This window comes from Pteropus alecto, unplaced genomic scaffold, assembly GCF_000325575.1.
Source record: "Pteropus alecto unplaced genomic scaffold, ASM32557v1 scaffold33, whole genome shotgun sequence".
Lineage (NCBI taxonomy): Eukaryota > Metazoa > Chordata > Mammalia > Chiroptera > Pteropodidae > Pteropus > Pteropus alecto.
Genome location: NW_006435762.1, coordinates 10273581 through 10293356, shown reverse-complemented (window position 1 = coordinate 10293356; position 19776 = coordinate 10273581). Strand labels below are relative to the sequence as shown.

The window sequence follows — 19776 nt, the reverse complement described above, 5'->3', positions numbered from 1 at the left end:
ATGTGAAGGATGATGGGAGACAGAGGCCGGGAGAACAGCAAAGAGGCTTCTGCAATCCTGTTTTGGTCCACTACATTCTGTAATAAGAGAGTAGCAGGTATAAAGGTTTCTTTTTTAGTTTATTATTTTCAGGAAACATCTTATAAAGTATATTCCCAGAAGAATTTGCAGAAATTTTGAGGGGTATATATGGTGCTGAGAAGGCAGTATAGAATAGTGGTTGAGCTTCTAGGCTCTGCTATCCTAACTGTGCAGGTTCAAATCATGCTCTACTGCTAGCTATGAGCTAATGTGGGACAAGTCATTTAAACGCTTTAAGCTTCTGTTTCCTCATATGTAAAATGAAAATCATGATTATAATAACTATCTCATTGGATATTGTGAGGATTAAATTAGTTCATACGAATAAAGTACTCAGTTCAGTGCCTAGCACATCAATATTTAGCCTTCATTATTACTATTGGTTGTACTTAGTTTGTGTAGAAAAAAAACAACTGATTACTAAAGCCTCTGGTATCTTGTTAGTCTAAAGACTGACAGTGAAATGAGATTGACCTGAGAGCTGGAATTCTAAACCAAAATATTGGAATTTTTAAAAAGATCTATGAATCCTTATAGAAGAGAAAACTATAGATCGGCCTCCCCAAAATAATAATGGCATCTTACATTTCTAAATGCTATGCATTTTCATATATGTTATGTCATTTGACATAACTCTGGGAGGTTAAAAAAATAAATAAGTTGTACATTATTATCCCAGACTCATGAATGAGAAAATTAGGATACTTGGTAACTAATGGATCCTAGACAAAGACCCAGGGCTTCTGAATCCATGGAGACCCCAAGGCTAGGATAATCAATGATCTGTGGACAGTGAAAATGATGCCATGCCCAAAGGCTAGAAAGAAGCCCCCAAAGAAAGACTGTTTCATCAATCTTTTCTTAAGAAGAATTCTAAGATGTACAGAAGATAAGATCAAAATAGAGGCTGCCCTCTGTACATTTGAAAAATTAAAAAGAATCACTGATATTCTGGGAGGAAATAATTAGTATTTTTGAGTTTACATGGTTTGTATAATAGTAATTTATAAGGGTAAAGCCGATACAATTTTTTCATATAGTTTTATTTTAAAACATCCATAGTATTGATTCTCAAAGGTGGAAGAGTTATGCACGTCTTAAATCTTTTTTAAATCCCTAAGACTCAGATTCTCGCCCCACGCCCGGCAAATTCAAGGACAATGTGTGTAATGAGAGGTTTCGTTGATGCGTATTGCTCTTGTAATAGTGTGAAATTATTGTTCTTAAAAGTGTATAAGTATAAATTTGTTATATTAAAAACGTTTATTCTAGATATAAAAAAATTATCTGTTTTAAAATATTCTTCATATTATTTACAAAAGCAAAGGATTGGAAACAACCTTAGACCAATAATTGGAGATTGGTTGAGTAAATAATGGGATATCGATTCAAGAAAATTTAAATTAAAAATTATAAGTAGAAAGAATTTGTAAAAATGTAAAAAAGTGCTTATAATGAAACATAAGTATAGGCTATAAAATTATATATAACATTAGATTGCATTTTATATGTATTTTTATGCATTTTAACAGTTATTTTATTAGAACAGTGAGGGTTTTGTTTAATTTTGTTTTGTTTTCCTCAGTTTCTAAATTTTGCATTACTTCTAATAACTACTTGATTTTCATTTATATAAGCTAATTTCACTTAGTACATCTTGAGATTTCCTATTACAAACTTTATAGACTATTTATCTACTTTTCTGGGTTATTTTTCTACCTCTTTTCCTCACAAATGCAGAATTATATATCTATAGATGATTGATAGATGATAGATGATAGATAGATAATCTTTTGGTTTTAAGATACCTACTATTATGAAATCTCAGAAACTCAGAGGTTTCCGTGGATCACAGGAGAGAATAAATGCTGAGAGTTTGTGACAGAGGATCTTGACCCAGATATCACAAGAGTTTGAAGAAATGCATGTGATATTTTTCTCTTTTACAAGACTCTAAGATCTGAGACAGGTTGCTCTGCACAGAGGGATCTGTCACAGGTAAACAAACCAACTCTCCAGCACATGAGTGATTCTGCTTCCTCTTGCAATGTTGCCATCAGTTGTTTTTTTGTTTTGGGGGGTTTTTTTTCTGTAGGCATGGCAGTTTCTCGGGATAACCCAGGCAGAGAATGAAAATGAACAAGCGGCTATTGTCGCCCTCCAGAGGTAGGTGAAGCTAAATGCGAAATCACTGATGGACACTAATTAATGAACTTCCTGTTTTTCAGATTTGTTTTTTGAGCCTTAATTTAAGTACATTGTAAAGAATTTGGCCAGGATAAGTACTGAGATGCCACATATTACTTACACTTACTCTGGAAAACAAGAACTTACAAAGAAATAATGTTCCTAAATCGCAGTATTTTGCCATCTAAAAATCAATTGACCCTCATTGGCACGAAAAAGTCTATGTCAAAAGCAATCGTGAAATAGACTCCTTGAATAAATAGTTCCCTTTAACATTCTAGCCTTCTGCAGCATCTGAAAGTTTCTTCAGGAAAAACATACTCAGAATAATCTCAGTATAAATTTAGCTCCTGGGGTCTACGGAGCACCTCCTGAGATACTTTCAGCAACCCGAAGGTATCACTCCTGAGCCCCTGACTGAAGATCTAGACTACTTTGGGTGCATGTAGCATCACACCTTATTTGATTAGAGCCCCTATTTAAATCCTGGGGAAAAAACAGCCCCTAGTAAGTAGACTTCTACTTTTCCTAATGTTTCTTATAAATGAATGAATGAATGAATGAATGGTCTTCTAAAGTACCATCTAGGGCTTGCTACTCAAAGTCTTACCAGAGACTATCAGCAGCACTGTCATCACCTGGGAGCTTGTCAGGCCTGCCCAGCCATGGGCCCATGCCAGGCCCACTGCATTGGAATCTGCATGTTACCAGATCCCCAGGTGATTCCCATGTGCATTCCTTCTCCTTTACAAAACACTGTACAGTCTTCCTTCTGGGCTGTCTAAATTTAGTTCGAGTCAGTTTGTTTGTGGATCAGGTACATTTAATATATTGATAGCAGAGCAGAGTTAAAATAATGATATGCCCTACTTCTCATTAATTAAACTAACTACTAATAAATTATGTGCAGGAATTAGCCACACTTTCTGTAGTTTTAAAACCATTTTTTAAAATTACCGAACCTAGCACTCATCAGGATGTTTTAACATACTTAAAAATATGGTGAGGTCTCAATTTTCATGTAAATAAATATGGTATTTTCCAGAGATTTAACACAGATTTAACAATACTTTTGCACCATTTAATTAATAAAGACCTCAAATTTTCTAAAGAATTGTTCAGGCTCTAGCTTCCCAAAATGTCTGAAAATGGCTGGGCTTTTTTCTTTTTTTCTTTTTTTTCCTTCTTTCAGGTGTTTAGAATTGCAGCCCAATAACTTGAAAGCTTTGATGGCTTTGGCTGTGAGTTACACTAACACCGGCCATCAGCAGGATGCCTGTGAAGCTCTAAAGAATTGGATTAAGCAAAATCCAAAGTACAAATACCTTGTGAAGAGCAAGAAGGGATCTCCAGGCCTCACCCGGCGGATGTCTAAGTCTCCAGTTGATAGGTATCCTCATTAAATCACACCCGTATACTCAATCACCACAAGGGTTATTAACGAGCCTCAGGGCCCCGCCACCACCCGTTCCAGATGGTTTATAGGACAGCATTCTGCCAGAAGAGCAGCACTGATTTAAAAGATTCATGCTGAGACCAGAGCCAACCTTTGGACACATGATCTACATCGTGGGCACTCACAAACATTTATCAGTACCATATTTTAAAGCCAAATGCTTTAGACATATAATTAACCTAAAATAAATTATAATAAGTACCAATGTGCCAAGCTTTATGAAGCCTGAGAATTAGGTATGGGGAAAAATGGAACTCCTTTCTTCTGGGAATTTTGTTTCTATCACAATAAATCGTGATGTTAAATTCTTTCTCACTGAGGCCTCAGGACACTTAGCCCTTGGGTTTTCTACACTGACACTTACAGAGTCAATGAAACTCTCCTTGTGGAGACTTTACTTAGCACAGTTTGTATCTCTGTACGACAAAATATTTCATAAAAATTAGCAGGTATTTTTTAACATGCAGTATTAATAGTCCTCTCATTACACTAAAATATTTTAAGCAACATTTTTCCAGACTGTAATTTAAATGTTTCCTTGGAACAGAGAACATAATAGTCAATCATTCATGTTTAGATTATTTGAATTACAAATCCATTTTTCACCCCTTGTAGCTCTGTTCTGGAAGGAGTGAAGGAATTATATCTGGAAGCCGCCCACCAAAATGGAGATATGATTGACCCAGACCTACAGACAGGTCTGGGGGTACTGTTCCACCTGAGTGGAGAATTTAATAGAGCAATAGATGCATTTAATGCTGCCTTAACTGTTCGGCCAGAGGTAAGTACATAGCAAGAAACCATAAGGTTTTCTGTTAAAAAAAAAAAAAATGTTTTCACAAGATACATTTCGTACATTTCTGTTATCCTTTACAGTCAATGGTTTAAAGTGATCAGTAGTAACGATATGCTCCTGTAGGGGTTAATACTTAAGTACCTGAAATAGAAACACAAATTACTTGACAGCATTAAATGGTAGCTGCTCTTTGATGAATAAAAGTCATTTTACAAAGTAGTCCATAAAGAATTTTGAGTAATTTGCCATGTCATGATTCTTGTCCATGAGCACTGGATAAATGTGTAGCCATCATCCTTCTTCTGCAGGGGATATGGGACTACTCTGTCATTGTGTCTTGTACTGGTCGTTAGAGAGCTCTCGTTTTGTCATCAGGACTATTCATTATGGAACCGTCTTGGGGCGACCTTGGCAAATGGAGACCGCAGTGAGGAAGCTGTGGAGGCCTACACACGAGCCCTGGAGATCCAACCAGGCTTCATCCGATCCAGATACAATCTGGGGATAAGCTGCATCAACCTGGGCGCCTACAGGTGAAGTATGGCAGCAGGCTGGAAACCAAGAGTCATGCTCATGGCTGACTATTATTTCCCAGTAAAAAAAAATCTCCTTTTGTAGGAGTAATCTTCCTTCTGTTAAGAGTAAGCTTTGAACCTTCAGGTCCCAATGCCTATTGAAGCAAGAACAATTTGCTTTAGTGTTTCTTAGTCTTTAAGAGGGCTGCAGTTATGTAAGCATCTTGTGAAATGTAGATTCCCAGGCCCCTCCTCCAGAGCTTTTGGTTCAGTCAGTCTGGGTTGGGATAAGTTGTCCAGATTTTTAACAACCCCAAGGGCAACTCTTTAGAAACATGAACAGTCCAAACTTTCATTTTCCAAGTAAGGAAAAGGAAAATCTTGGGGGATAGGGAAACCCAGCAAAATGACTTAAGAAGGTCCCAGGGCCAATTTTTGGCAAAGCACAATCAAGAATTCAGGTTCTCTAAACCTAATTTACCAATAAAATTAATATTTAAGAATTAAGAAAACAAATCTAAATGGTGGGTTATTTGAAATGCTTTTCTACTTCTCTTATAAATCCTTATTATCGTTCATGTTTATATCCTCTCTCTTTTCCTCAAAAGAAACATAAATGACCTTTGTTTCTTTTGGGTAATAAAAGTTTGGGTGATTTCTTTTCTTCTTTCTTTTTTCTATTTTTTATGTTTCTAAATAAATAGTTTATCACTTTCATAACTGGAAAAAGGAGAACTAAATGTTAGTTTTAAAACTTCACAAAAAAAAAATGTAAATGCTTTCTCATTCTTGGAAAGAGCCAAACTTTTAGAATCAGACAAGGTCAGGTTCAAATAACAGCTCTACCATTGACTGGTTTTATAACTCTGCGCACATAACTTTGAAACTCAATTTCTTCACCTGCTTAAAAATAAAAGAGGTAATAATATATATCTTACAGAATTATTGTGCAGGTTAAATATAATTGCCTAGCATCAAAGCAGATGCTCAATGCATAGCAGGAATTATTACTGTAATTATTATCATAGCTATCATCATTGTATCATTATTATTATTTAAATAAGTCATCAGAGAGCTACATAACTGGATTTCATTCTTTTGACATCTGAAGAATTGCTGTTTCTGAACTGCATTAGGGCATTGTGCCTTTGGCAAATATTAAGTCTTTCGAAACTAGTTGGTGCATTTATACTAAAAGGATCTTAGAAAGAACATTAGTCACTGGCTTACTCTCTGATCTCTAAGAGGATCTTCCTCAGGTCAAAACCAGGAAAGCTGAGTGACTCCTGAGAAACCAGTTTGTTTTATTTTGTGGACATTGTGAGATGTGCCGCTCGCTGAGGTCCTCGTTACATTAGCTGTGCAAACAGTCGAACATGTGCTGCCTCCCTGCATACCAGCTGTCTAAGGCCTGAAAGTGTCTATTGGGTATATTAACTTCATTCTTGGCTTCATCTGATTTCCCTAACCTGATATTATCTTTACTATTTTTATTCACCTATTTTCCAGGTATGTTTTATGAGACACCTTAGGTCCTTTTTTTAGAATAAAGAGAGATATAAATACATACATATGTACATGTAGACGTATTGAATTCTACTAAAGGAGGCTTTTATAAAGCTTCTGGATGAGTTTTCTTAATTGTAACTTCTTAATGTCGAAAATTATACTTGAGGGTCCAATAAAATACTATCTTGGCATTCACAGATGTAAGCCTTCATAGGGCTATTTGTAGGAGGCCATGAAGGTCCATGACAGGTAGAAATGAGCAACCCTGTTGAGGTGGGAATTTTTAATCCTCAAACAGAAAGTCTTCTGTATGAAACAAGTCAGTGTTAAGTTTGCTGGATGAAATACAGAATGCCCCTTTAAATTTGAATTTCTAATAAATAGCAAATATGTTTTAGGATAAGTATTTCCCAAATATGGCATAGGACATACTTATACTGAAAATTATTCATTGCTTATCTGAAACTCAAATTTCACTGTGTATCCAGGATTCTTATTTGCTAAATCTGTCCATCTGGCTCAAATAGCAACTTTGGAACATCTCAGCTAAGCTTTGTGGGTCTTTTGTTGTCATGCTGGATATGGGAAATCTTGTGAAATGATAAACATCTTGCATTTTTTCCTGAGAAAAAGACCATCGAGTGAGACATACACCTTAAATGAGTTCTGAAAATAAGTTTAACTTGAGGTGTAGGTGCAAGCTTAGGAAATAACAACACTCAATAGAGATGTGGCTCAGAAGAGAGCCAGGAGTTGGTACAAATACTTCTGTACCACCAAAATACTTCCGTACCCACCAAAGTCTTGGGACCTCTTCTTCAAAAGCTTAGGTGTCTATGTAAGAGCTTTAACACTTGCTGTTTGTTATCTCACATTTTCTAGAAAGAGTCAAAGGCAAGCCTTATCCTAGTATTGCATACAATTGAAATAAGGAGAGGAAATTGTTGGCCTGAAACTTGGGTGTAGCTTAAAATACTACCCTTTTGTCTGTCGGAGCTCCAGTGTAGAGCTTAGACCAATGAATATTAATCGTTTCAAATGTGAGACCCCTCTTTAATGAAAAAAATCTCATCCCCTTTGATAGTAATATTTTTAGTATTAGTATAATGAGGGAAAGCAACTATAAAATGAGAAATGCTTTACAATAATGCTTTTTTATTAATCATGACATATACACAATTTACACTTATTAATACATATATGTGTAATAAGTTTTTCTGTAAACTATGAGTCAAAAAAAGAGATACAAATTGACACCCAGCCTCTCCTCCAAAGAGGTTTTTAAAAGAACACAGTAAAGACTAATTCTTCCTCCAAAGAGGCTATGCCCATTATCTGGACAGGATCACAAGGCATATTCTGCTTATTAAGTGAACTGAGCCTCATTTGAGCTCCTGACAGTTTAATTTAGCTTAACAAATACATCTGCAACTTGATCATACAACCTCTCTGTCTTGATGGCCAATAAAAGTAATGCTTCCCCTGAATATGGAAACTTAACATGATTAAGGAAAAAGAAAGAGTTTAAATTCTTTGATTCAGCTTAACTCTGCCTTCAAAGTTTACATCAGTTATCCATTGCAATTTCTATCATTCCTCTTTGTTGTGACAGACTGACTGCCTATCGATTATATTGACAATACACAGAGGTAACGATCGAGTTCTCTTTGAATTGATCCACAGGATAGTGGAGGACTCCAAAATGTCCCCATTCTGTGGGGCCACCATAGCATTCAGACAGCTCAGGACAGCCACCAGTGGCAGCCTCCAGGGACAATGACCAGGCAGTTGGAGGGTGCCACTAGGGAAGATAAAATACGTATATGTGTGAAACATATATTCACACATATATGTACAATCTTCTGAGTCCCCAAAAGGGCTTTGAGTTCCCAAGTTGGAAAACAGGTATAGGCTATCGTCATGAGAAAAACCTGGAGTTGCTGAACAAGGCTATTGAGTTAGACAATTTTGCTACTCTCCATGTCCCTCAGAGACCACTGCCTTATACTTAGTGACTCAGAGCATCCTGTACACAAGGGAATCCCAAGATCTTCCTTCCCCTCTCCCCCATCAGAGTTATTACAGGCCTAGCAGGATGAGAGGAAACAGAGTCCTCATTCGAGATGCCATCCTGTGACGAGGGAGCCAGAAATGGCCCTCAAAGTAGACTCCCATGAGCATCTGTTTATAAATCCTCCTCTCTCGCTTGATTACAAGAAATCTAAACGAGGGTGATTAGAATACCCACTGCCTTCCATTACCCAGGTTCCTACACACAGTGCAATCATTCCCCAACTGACTTCTATTTCCAGACAAACTTAACAGTATAAATAAGCAAATGCCTAGATATGTGCATTGGAATCAGAAATCCAGTCTCACTTTCTTTAATGTTTCTTACGAGATGCTTAAGAATAACTTCCTGGCAGAATTAAATGAGATCAAGTGTGTGAAAAGCCTCTAAGAAAAGTAAAGCAGATACTTATTCTTGGTGAAGACCACTTTGTCAGATACACTATACACACTTGGGGCGACATCAGGCGCTGAAGAGGGCAGATCCAGCAGTTACTCCTGGCGCACGAGCAGGGGTGTACCAGAGGAGCTAGAAGGCCTTTGGACAGCATCTGACTCAGCAGTTCACACACAAATTCTCAGGACTCCTTTACATTTTTAACAACCGTTGAGAACCTCAATGGACTTTTGTTATGTGGGTTTTATCTATTAATTTTTACCATATTAGAAATAAAACTGAGAAAATTTTAAAAGATTTAGAAATAAACTATTTACATGTTAACATAAATTATGTATTTTAGTGGTTACCAGAGGGTAGGGAGTGGGAGAAGAGCGGGGAGGTAGACGGGGTAAAGGGGGTCAAATATAGCTGAAGGAAACTGGACTTTGAGTGGTAAACACACAATAGAATATATAGATGCCAAATGATAATGTACACCTGAAAATTATATCATTGTATTAACCAATGTTACCCCAATAAATGTAATTTTTTTAAAAATTTTAAAAATTTTAAATTTTTAAAAATAATTATTATTATTTTCCAAAAAAATGTTTAGTGTAAAGAGTGGCATTCCTTTACATTTTTACACATTTATTTAATATCTTGCTTAATAGAAGACAGACACTCATATCCGTTTCTGCATTCAGTCTGTTGAGATATCATACATCATGTAGTCACTGGAACAATCCACTGTACACTGTGAATGAGAGTTAAAAGATAAAATAACATCTCAGTATTGTTATAAAAATGATTTTGACCTACTGACCCCCATGGTTCCCCAGATAACATTTTGAGAACTATTGATCTAACCTAATGATAACAGTTTTCACATAAATTGATTCAACTGCAACTCACAACAAAGTTTTACAATGGATTCTATTCTTCCTACTGTATAATTGGAGAAACTGAGGCCTGGAGAAAATAGAAATTTGCTAAGGCTAAATAATGAGATTCAAGTCCAGGTGCTCTGATAACAAATTCAACTCAACCCCGGAAGCCTCCCGTGTTTGTATCGCTAATAGTAAAAGTTGGACCACTTTGTTTCTGAGTAGGGCCAGATGCTTCCTCTTCAACCCTAGTTATATAAATCACATCTGCAAATGGATTACATCTTCACATCATTCCTGGAGTAGGGGAAATCGAATGCATTAAAGAGTTAGCAATGGTTTTGCCATTACTCTTTCTCTCCCACATGACGTTCCTAAAATAAAAGTTGCTTTGCTTTTTCCTTTCTGATTTCACTACATTTAACGATGATCTTTCACAAAAGAATCATGACAGAATCAGAAAGTTGTTCATCTGATGATCCAAAACATCAGAGAGAGGTGGTTTAGAATTTTAGACTAAAATAACTTAATCCATTTTTGTTTTTTTAAGTTTGCTAACTCTGAAATTTGTTGCATTTTTAAATGTCTGTTTTTCTACCCTGTTAGAGAAGCTGTCAGCAATTTTCTCACTGCCCTCAGTCTGCAAAGAAAGAGCCGGAATCAACAGCAAGTTCCTCATCCTGCCATCTCTGGGAACATCTGGGCTGCCCTCAGAATCGCACTTTCTCTGATGGACCAACCTGAACTCTTCCAGGCGGCTAATCTCGGTGACCTGGATGTCCTCCTAAGAGCTTTCAACTTGGATCCTTGAAGGAAATGAAAAAAATAAAAATAAAAAATAATAATCCCTTCTCTGTATAATTGTACTGAGAAATGCAAAACTATTTTATGAATTCCAAAAAGGTTAAACCAGATGTTCAAAAGGCCGTTGGTGATACAACTGAAGACAATTCCTACAGATAATGCCCAGTAGCTGTTCAGATCCCAAAGCACAAAATGTTATCTACAGAGTCAAGGTCGGGCTCAAAAGAAGAATTGAGAGGCTGAAGACAAACTAAGATAAAGTAACTGTATATGAATACTCTTTTCACAAGCTGCAAGCACATCGCAAAACATAGTCTTTGGGTTTTTTGTCCCCACTTGCAGCTAATGACACATCTAAGAACTTGCTCATGGAACACCTGGAGAAAGCACTGCCTCAAATCAGGGAATTCTGACTATTTCTGAACTGTCCCCTGAAATATCCCTTTTACAAGATTGACATAGTTTGAGCCAAGGTGCATGCACAAATATTAACTTAACTAAAGAGAGGCATTGCTTAAACCTGTTCCAATTTTAACTTTAACTGTAGCTTTTTGATTCCAGAGAAGGAGCTTTGCTGGCAAAAGCAGTTTTTGCACTAGAAATTTTTGCTTTTCCCAATCAAAACTTTTCTGGGATTGTATATATGCACTTTAATATCTTATTTATGCCTTGCTGGAGTTTTGTTGCTCCAATTTTTAACTTGGGGGTAGAAGATTTGAGAATTCAGCCTTGCTAGATCAATGGACCAAATAAAAATTCCTGAAAACAGTTTTCATAGTGTAGGGTTTTGAAGGAATGTTTTTAAAGCAGATGTGACATAGGGTATAAGTATGTCAAATATATCTTATTACGTGTTTTCTGGGACTGTATGAACTTAAGCGAAAGATAAGGTATTGTCTCTTCATGCATTCTCTGTAGGGCAAAAGTTTGATGATATCATGATTTCTATTGAGTTAGCATTAACTTGCTTAAATGTCATGTTTTACTTGCTTTCTAGTTGCCCTGCACACCAATATTCTTTTTAAACTGTTAATATTTTAAATAGTATTTCTTAAGAGTGATACACTTTTTCCTAAAAAGTATTTTTTAGTTCCATAATAATCTGCGCTGCTCACCCTTTTGCATTCTAAGTGAAAAATATCAGTATTTTCTAGCTGAATCTTACTGAATGTCGGTGGTTTCATATGAAAGATGCATGCCCCTTTGGCTCTCATTTTGAACATTTATCAAATGTCAGTAATATCTGTTGGCAATGGCATTTTATTTCATTGGTTACATTCCACTCAGTTCTTCGGAGTGTTTAGTGCCTGTTGGGGCTTAGTGATTATTTGGAAAGACATCATTTTTTAAAGGATTAGAAAAATTGTTTGTAAAATGCTAACCAAAATATAATTTCACCTATGTCCAATTCTAGTAATCTATCCTAGCAAGTTGTCTCATTCTTCTTCATCTTGTCTCCTTCCCTCTTCCAGAATCTTCACCAAAGCAATCTAATTCCAACTTTTCTTCATGTTCTTTGGCTAGTGATAGCTGGTTACATTCATCATTATAGTTACCAAGCAAAAGAGCATTTGGGTCAGGACAGTTTAATTGACTGGAGAGTTAGCCTCTACTGTGAGGAAGAAAGGGGAATGTACACACATACTGAACTCAAGGTGCAGGTAGCAATTGTCTCCTTTGTTACATTTGAAGACCCTGGAATAGGAAGGGGCCTCGAGTTAATATAAAAACACAAGTCCTTGAGAATTACATATTATAAGCAGCGACAAACCATTGGGCAAAGCAGTCGCAGTCATCACTGGGCAGCAGCCACAAGGCAGTCTTGGCCTACTTCCTTGCAGTCTCAGAAGTAAAGTAAAGCTCAACCATATTTTCCACAATGGTATTCTTTAGAATTTTAGAATCCTAGAAATTCAGTCTGGGAACAACTCTTGCAACCCATGGTAGCTGCCTGTTTGACTATGCCTGATAAAATAGCATCCATTTTCAGCATGCTCCTTCCTCCTCCCTATCCCTATGCCTTCACTGTATGGCCAGCTGACTTGTGTCCATCATAGTTTATTAGAAACTCTAAAGAAGGATTCAGCATTTACAAGTATTCTGTTTATGATGCCATTCTATGCTTTCAACAGTAACTGAATTGGCAATAATAATAGGCTCTTTTCTACACTTCGCTGTCACTAAATGCATGAGAGCAGTAACAATTTAAAGCACTACAGTAGGGTAAATGTGCAATTTAACTTTGATTTAACTTGATTGTTGCTTTGATTGTTGCTAAATGGTGGCAAATTTGAGGGTCTCAAGTTTATTTTGCTATCTGAATATAAAGTAACTTCAAACTCCACGGAGTTGTTTTAGGGGAGAGTAAACAATTGTTCATTTCCCTAATTATTTGGTAATTTGCAGGACGTTTGGTAGGACTTTCTCTAATATATCTAGTGTCCATCAGAACCAAGATTTTCATAGGCGGTACCCTGTCAGGAATTGCAGAATTATTGCCTAAGACATTTGTCAATAATATTTTTAATAAAATTAAGTTAAAACAGTCACTAAAAAGCAAGTTCAAATTTATAGAAATCAGAGTACCACCAAAAGTTAAGTAGCAACATTTTAGAAGAGTCTTTATTCTATACATTTTTTTTTTTAAGTGTATACGCATTCTTTTAAGACAGAACAGTTTTAGGCATCTTATCTTCATGGTGTGAAATTGTCATTTAAATTACTCTTTCCATTTGAAAGAGTAGGATGGACGTCCTTGGTTCCCTTCTGAGGTACTCTGGGAAGGCTTCGAGTTTCTTTTTTTCTTGTATTACTTAGTAACAGCCTAAGATCTCTTTTAGGACAACACAATTGTACGAGAGTGGCCACTCAACTGCACGAATGTGACATTCAAGGACTGATTTCAGCAGTAGATTGGATGAAAATGCAGGGAAGGCTAGTGGTTAATGCGGAGTTTCTATATATGTTATAACTATGTCTAGTGGGCTACTTCTACACACTGCTGGACCCTAACGGTGAGAAGAACGTGGAGGAATAGGGTAGAAGAGAGGCAGGAGTAAAGTGTCCACTTACTGGGCCAATCATATTGAGTCATCATCCCCTTTGCTTTCTCCCAAGATCACTCCCCATGACTCCTTGAAAGAAAGGCAAATCTTATCCACCAGGAAAATTTAATAGAAAACTGTGAGTTGTACTTTCTCAGCCAATCTGTGTTTTTCAACTAAAACAGCAAATTAGTGATATTTAACTGGGTTGGAATGTCCAGGACACACTCACTTTCACAGTTTTATGCCGCTTTCCATTCTTTTCCCTTCAAGAGAACTAACTATTGCATTGAATCTTGGGTCCATGTCTAGATACTTATACGAGATAAATATTTCTTGCATATTTTTGCTATATAAGCAAGACTTAAACACAATTGTAGCTAGTCACACTTACAATGGGAGCTCCCAAACTTTTTACCATAAATTTTGTGAGTTCCTTGGGAATATAGAAAGCAAGATGGTCATTCTGTGCCTGTTACTCGTTTGCCCCTGAATCAGTTCCACAAGACTGGGCTATGCTGTAACTTAATTGTTGTTGCTGTTGTTTTATACCTTGAAATGCTTCTAAAAGCATTCTAGAAACAGGGTATGCTGAAGGCTTAATTTGTGTGCCATCTTTTTAGGGCCTCCTATTACATGCACACATATAATTTCAACTTTGTAAAATAATTTCAAATTCATTCCCTCTCTGGATTTTACTGTAGTTTCCCTATATTCTCACTATTTATAGAACTGGTTGAAATTAAATCATTTTGAACTAAGACGTAGATATATACATATATTTTTTGAAGAGTATTTGGAGGTGAACTCTGGTATAAGTTTGTAAAAAGGCAATTTTTAAAACGTAAAACATATAACCTCAGGTACAAAAATAACGCATGCATTAGTACTTGCAAATCTGCCTACTCAAATATTAACCAAAGCATGCAAGATAACACTACTGAATGTAAATTTACTCAGTGCATGATTAAGTCTCATAGGTTAGCTTATTTTTCCTTGCTTCTAAACAAGGAATCGTTTTCATGAACATTGTGTTACAGTTTTTCTATTTGCTTTTAATATCCTATCCTTGAGATTGTTTTCTTGCTACCACACTGAACTTTACAAATATTCACACATCTGGTTTATGCAGTGTTGCAGCCAGTACCAAAGTAATTCTCTGAGGAATCCAGGTACTTAGACATCCAAAATAATTTTTTAAAACCAGTTGAGGCACAACAGATCCAAAACTGAAGTAAAATCCACATGTCTGAATTCTATTATATAAAATCATGTTGCTTGCCTCACACAGTTTTGATTCGAAATTCTGAATAGTGCATTTCAAATTTTTTCTAAAGTTTGGGAATAAATTAGAAATCCTGATATTCTAAATAAGGTAAGGAGGTTAGGGTAATGTCAGGCACATGAAAACTATTCTAAGGCAAAATGGACATGGAGCCTTAATATCCACAAATTTCACATAGTGACTGCATGGGAAGTCACACCATTATCCTCACCATGGCCCTATTTGTATGATGAGGTACTAGAGTCCACATTCCTTGGGAAAACGAACTTGGTCAATATGTCCAAAAACATTGAAATGCAAGGGCAATGAGGTGATTTCACAGTCACTAAGACCAACTCTGAAGGCCTCTCACTGCTTTTTTCTATAACCCCTGCTTTATGAACAAAAATGACAAGGAGACCAGATATGGAGGGAGCAAAGCTCCATAGGACAAGATCCTTGGGTGGAAGCATTAAACAGTTAAGAGGAGGGGGAAAAACAAAAAACAAAATTAAAGTGTGAGGGTTAAAAAACTCTCATGTGGTATTTTGCCTTGAATAAAGTTCCCACTACAGCCAACCTTTGCAGAAATACCAAAATAACACACTCTAGAAGCAAGTGCTCCAATCTCAGAAGTGTTTTCTCAGGACCTTCTCTACAAGAGAAAACTAACTTGCAATGTTGCAGTGTCATAGCAAAACTCTGACAGGCTCAGTGGGACACTTTTAGAAACCTGCACTCAAAATAATTTTAAGATGAAAAAAAGAACCATGAGGCAGTTCTTTGCTAACAATAAAATATGTCTTTTTTTCCTTTGAATTTCTTGGAGAGGGAAATGGTGTGACACAAAAATGAGTAAGGGATATATTCACACTCAACTAGGTCATTTGGCATTTTCACTGAGATACATAAAATTTTTGCATAGAAGCCATAAAGGAATTATGCCATGTGAGAAATGTGTCCATGACTGAATATGTTACCAGTAGTTAAAGGAAATATAGCAAACCTAAATTTTTACCAACTTCCTTTCAATTTCCCTCCTTAACCTAACCCAAACCCTCCTAAATTTTCATTATCCAAATTTGTTTACATTGAACAAACAACCTGATTAATTTAGTAAACTTTTTACAAACTATAATAAGCATTTATTAACTATTTAGAAAAAACATTTCTATATATTTTGTATATCTATGAATATTGCTTATCTAGTCTAATCAAAAAATATTGTTTTGAGACAAATTCTTCTGTGATGCTTCCTTATCATGCTCAATAATGTTTAAAATCTTGGGATTTCATTTTTAAGCTAAAATAGATAACAAAGAAAAATTTAACTTTAAATGTTTACATTGAGTTTCTAAATTAAAACCAACCCAAATTAAGTGACTCATAGTAAATTAATGGCAATGGGAGGTATAAAAGTTATTGGCATACTATGTGATAATATGTCTGTGTATTTAGTGAAATATTATGTATCATAGCACAACTCTGTTGGGTATTAAGGCTTCTTCTTACTATTTCCCTGTGTTGCTCTTTGAAATAAAATTACTACCATAAAAGTAACCTATCATATCGATGTGTTTAATTTACTCAGTTGGCTTATAATTTACAAAGTACCAAGATTAAGGTAGTATGTTTGTACTATTATTGGAAGCATGCCTTCCCTTTTTCACACTATTGTATTTATACTTGTGCAATTTTAAACTATGTTTTCAAATAAACTTTGTGGCTTTGAGGTTGTTTCAGAAATCTTTCAAAATGAGATTTGGGGATCAGAATTGCTTCAACTCAAATAGAATCCGATTTGTACTACTGGTTAAAAGGTCCTTTTATTGAATATCACTACATATGATTTTGCATGAGTTATCTGGAAATCAGGAATACATTTTTAAATATAAAACAAAACTTTAAAATCTTCTTCCTTTGTTAATTTTTTTAGACTAAAATATTATTTAACCTGAAATTGGATTTGTGATTTTTTTTGGAATAAATTATTAAATATAATTCAGTTTTAGGGTCTGCTTTTCTTTCTTTTTGGTCAGTCAATAAATATTTGAGCACCTACTATATGCAGGTACTCTTCTAGTGTGGGACAGTGGTAGTAAATCAAATCAAACTTGCCCCAGAACTTAGATTTCTGTGAGGAAGCAACAAATAAGAATGTCATGTGCTGTAAAGTGCTAGAACAAGGCAAATAAGATATTACGAGAGTGACTAGGGGTTGCTTTATTGTAGGTGGTTAGGAAAGGTTCCTCTTAGGTGATGTTTGGACTGAGATTTGAATAAGGAGAAGCCAGCCAAGTGAAGTTGGGGATGAGAGTTCCTTGCAGAGCCAACGGCTAGTGCAAGATGCCAAGGCAGGAACGAGTTTGGTGTGTGTTCAGAGAGAAAGAGGCCCAGGGTGGGGAGGGCTGTGAGCTAGGGAGACCTTAGGAGAGGCCCTGACAGGGCGGGAGATCGTAGGAGGCCTTCTTAGAGCAAGATAAAGAGCAGATTTGCCCCCAAGCAAAGGAGAGATGCCACTGAGACAGAAGTTTCTGTATTTCTGAAAAATTTATTAACTAAAGTCCTTGAGTATTCAGATTGGTGATGGAGGGAACAGCAGGTTCAGATCAAGAGAGCTACACAGGGAGACCGGAGCACTCCCTTCTCCTTCTTCACTGTCTCCTTTTGATCTGAGGCAGCACCTAACCTTGTAATTCCATTTTCTCTATCAAATCAAGCTGGACATCTTCCTTTCCTGCTTCACTGTTACTCTATATAGAGTAAAAGTCTATCCACCTAGGGGTGAATTGTGGCTCCCCTATCCCTTGCATAACTCAAACATTTATGTTTCCTATCTCCAATTTTAAATGTGAATTACATTAATTTCCTCAAACAGCTGCTTCACTCTATGTAGAAAAAAAAAAAGCAGCCCAAGGTTTGAAAGGTTCTTTGCATTTCATTACAAGACTCCATAAGGTAATACCTTACCTATCCAATACTTTAGGGCTCACAAAGGATTTACATGGTTTCCGCCACCCCACTCCCACCCCCTTACATCTCATAATAAATCATGCTGCCTGATAGTCATCTTAATGAATCAGAACTTTGGGAACTGATAGTTAATTTCAGTATTGTGCCCTGTAGAACTAAACTACTGATTCTCAGTAGGCCCCCTGCTTGAGTTTGCTCACCTGAGTTTAGAAGAGTAGAGACCAGTCAGTAGAGCCTTCTGAGCCTAAGTTCTTTGAAAGAGAAACAGAAGGGAAGCTAACACTTACTGAATATCATGTGCCAGATTTCTAGACCAGAGGTTTCTACTCTGCCATTTTAACCCCAATGGGCACCTGGAACCTATTCCTTCACCCTACTACTAATGTATCCCATCCATAATTAATATTATTTTAAATAATGAATACAATAGCAAAACTGTGCCAGGTGGAAAAAAAAATGTCTTATAGATTAAAAACTGACTAAAGATCACATCTAATACTAAAAATTGCAAAAACTGACCCTGGAAAAAAGTAGGCTTGAGATATGTTATCAAGATGATGGCTAATCCTGATCATAATAAAATCTGCCACTGATTAAAAATTGACAAAAGAATAAAATCTTGACAAAACTTGGATTTGTATAATTTGGCCTGTGGTAAAACTGGACCCAGTGGAAATAATGGCTGAAAAAGGGGAATCTGCAATAGCAAAAGTTATAATAGGGAAATTTTACTGAAGACCGAAAACTAAAAGATGATTTGGATTGTTCTCATAACATTTACAGAATACCAATTAAACTAATTTCATTAAAATAGAACAGAAAATGTAAAAGCTTGGGAAGAGTTCGACTAGATTACAATTTCATAGCTTCCCTCTCCTCAAATCCCTAATCTCCCCATGCTGTGATGATATTGCTTCCTTCTTCCCTTAGAAAATTAGAGCAGGCAGAAGAGAATTCTGACTCAGCGGCCCTCTATCTCCTCACCACTGCATCTGAGCTCCAGGTCTCTACTTCCTCCTGTTCTCGTAGATGGGATTCTAAAGCCTTATGTCTAAAGTCAGCTGACTTTGGCACCAAATCCATCAAGTCTTCCCTCTCCTAGTTGATTGCAGCTCCATTATTTAGTTACTCAGAACAAAAACTTTAGAGTCAGCCTTAGCTACTCTTGTTCCCTCACACTCCACATCCTATCCATCAGGAAATCCTACTGGCCTTACCTTCAAGTGTATTCAGAACGACCATCCCGACTACCTCCACTGCTACCACCTCATCTATTGGAGCCATCATCCTCTCGCACCTTGCTAATCGCAGTAGCCCCTACTTGTATCCCTGCCCTCGTATCATCTAGTCTAAACAAAGAATGATCTTCCTGAAACTTTGGTCAGATCGAGCCACTGCTCTGCTCAGGACTCTACAAAGGCTCTCCATTGCACTCTCGTGTCAAGTCCTTCCGATGGCCTCCCAGGCTCAGGCAATCTGGCCCCTCTCTGGCGTCCTCTCTCATTACTCTCCCCCTCATTACCTTCTATCATACCCCTCATCTCCTTGCTGTTTCTGATAAATGAGATATGTTCCCACCCTGGAGCCTCTGTTCCAGCTAGTCCTCCTAACAAGAATATTCTTCCCCAACGATGTGTTTGGATGACTCTTTCACCTCCTTCAAGTCTTGGTTCAAATCTCACCTCCAAACTATGCCTTCCCTGAGTACTTTATTTAGGACCGTCATCTGCACCTCCACCCATGCTCTACATTTTCTTTTGTTCCATAGCACTTAATATCTTTTAATATATTATATAATTTACCTATTTCTT

The 19776-nt window shown here is 36.6% G+C and overlaps 1 protein-coding gene across 14 annotated transcripts in view; it reads left to right on the top strand.

The window, feature by feature from the left end:
• The window catches only part of PEX5L (peroxisomal biogenesis factor 5 like), a 199162-nt gene extending 186911 nt beyond the window's left edge, over window positions 1-12251 (top strand). For 12 of the 14 annotated variants that reach the window (XM_006910867.1, XM_006910864.1, XM_006910862.1 and 9 more), the window contains 5 exons: window positions 2177-2247; window positions 3461-3658; window positions 4340-4505; window positions 4896-5053; window positions 10487-11466. In XM_006910867.1, the coding sequence (XP_006910929.1) occupies window positions 2177-2247; window positions 3461-3658; window positions 4340-4505; window positions 4896-5053; window positions 10487-10691 (798 nt within the window). In that variant the 3' untranslated portion in view covers window positions 10692-11466. Of the gene's footprint in view, window positions 1-2176; window positions 2248-3460; window positions 3659-4339; window positions 4506-4895; window positions 5054-10486 lie in introns of all 14 variants that reach the window. The other 2 variants (XM_006910861.1, XM_006910865.1) reach the window with 2 other exon arrangements.
• Window positions 12252-19776: the final 7525 nt, after the last annotated feature.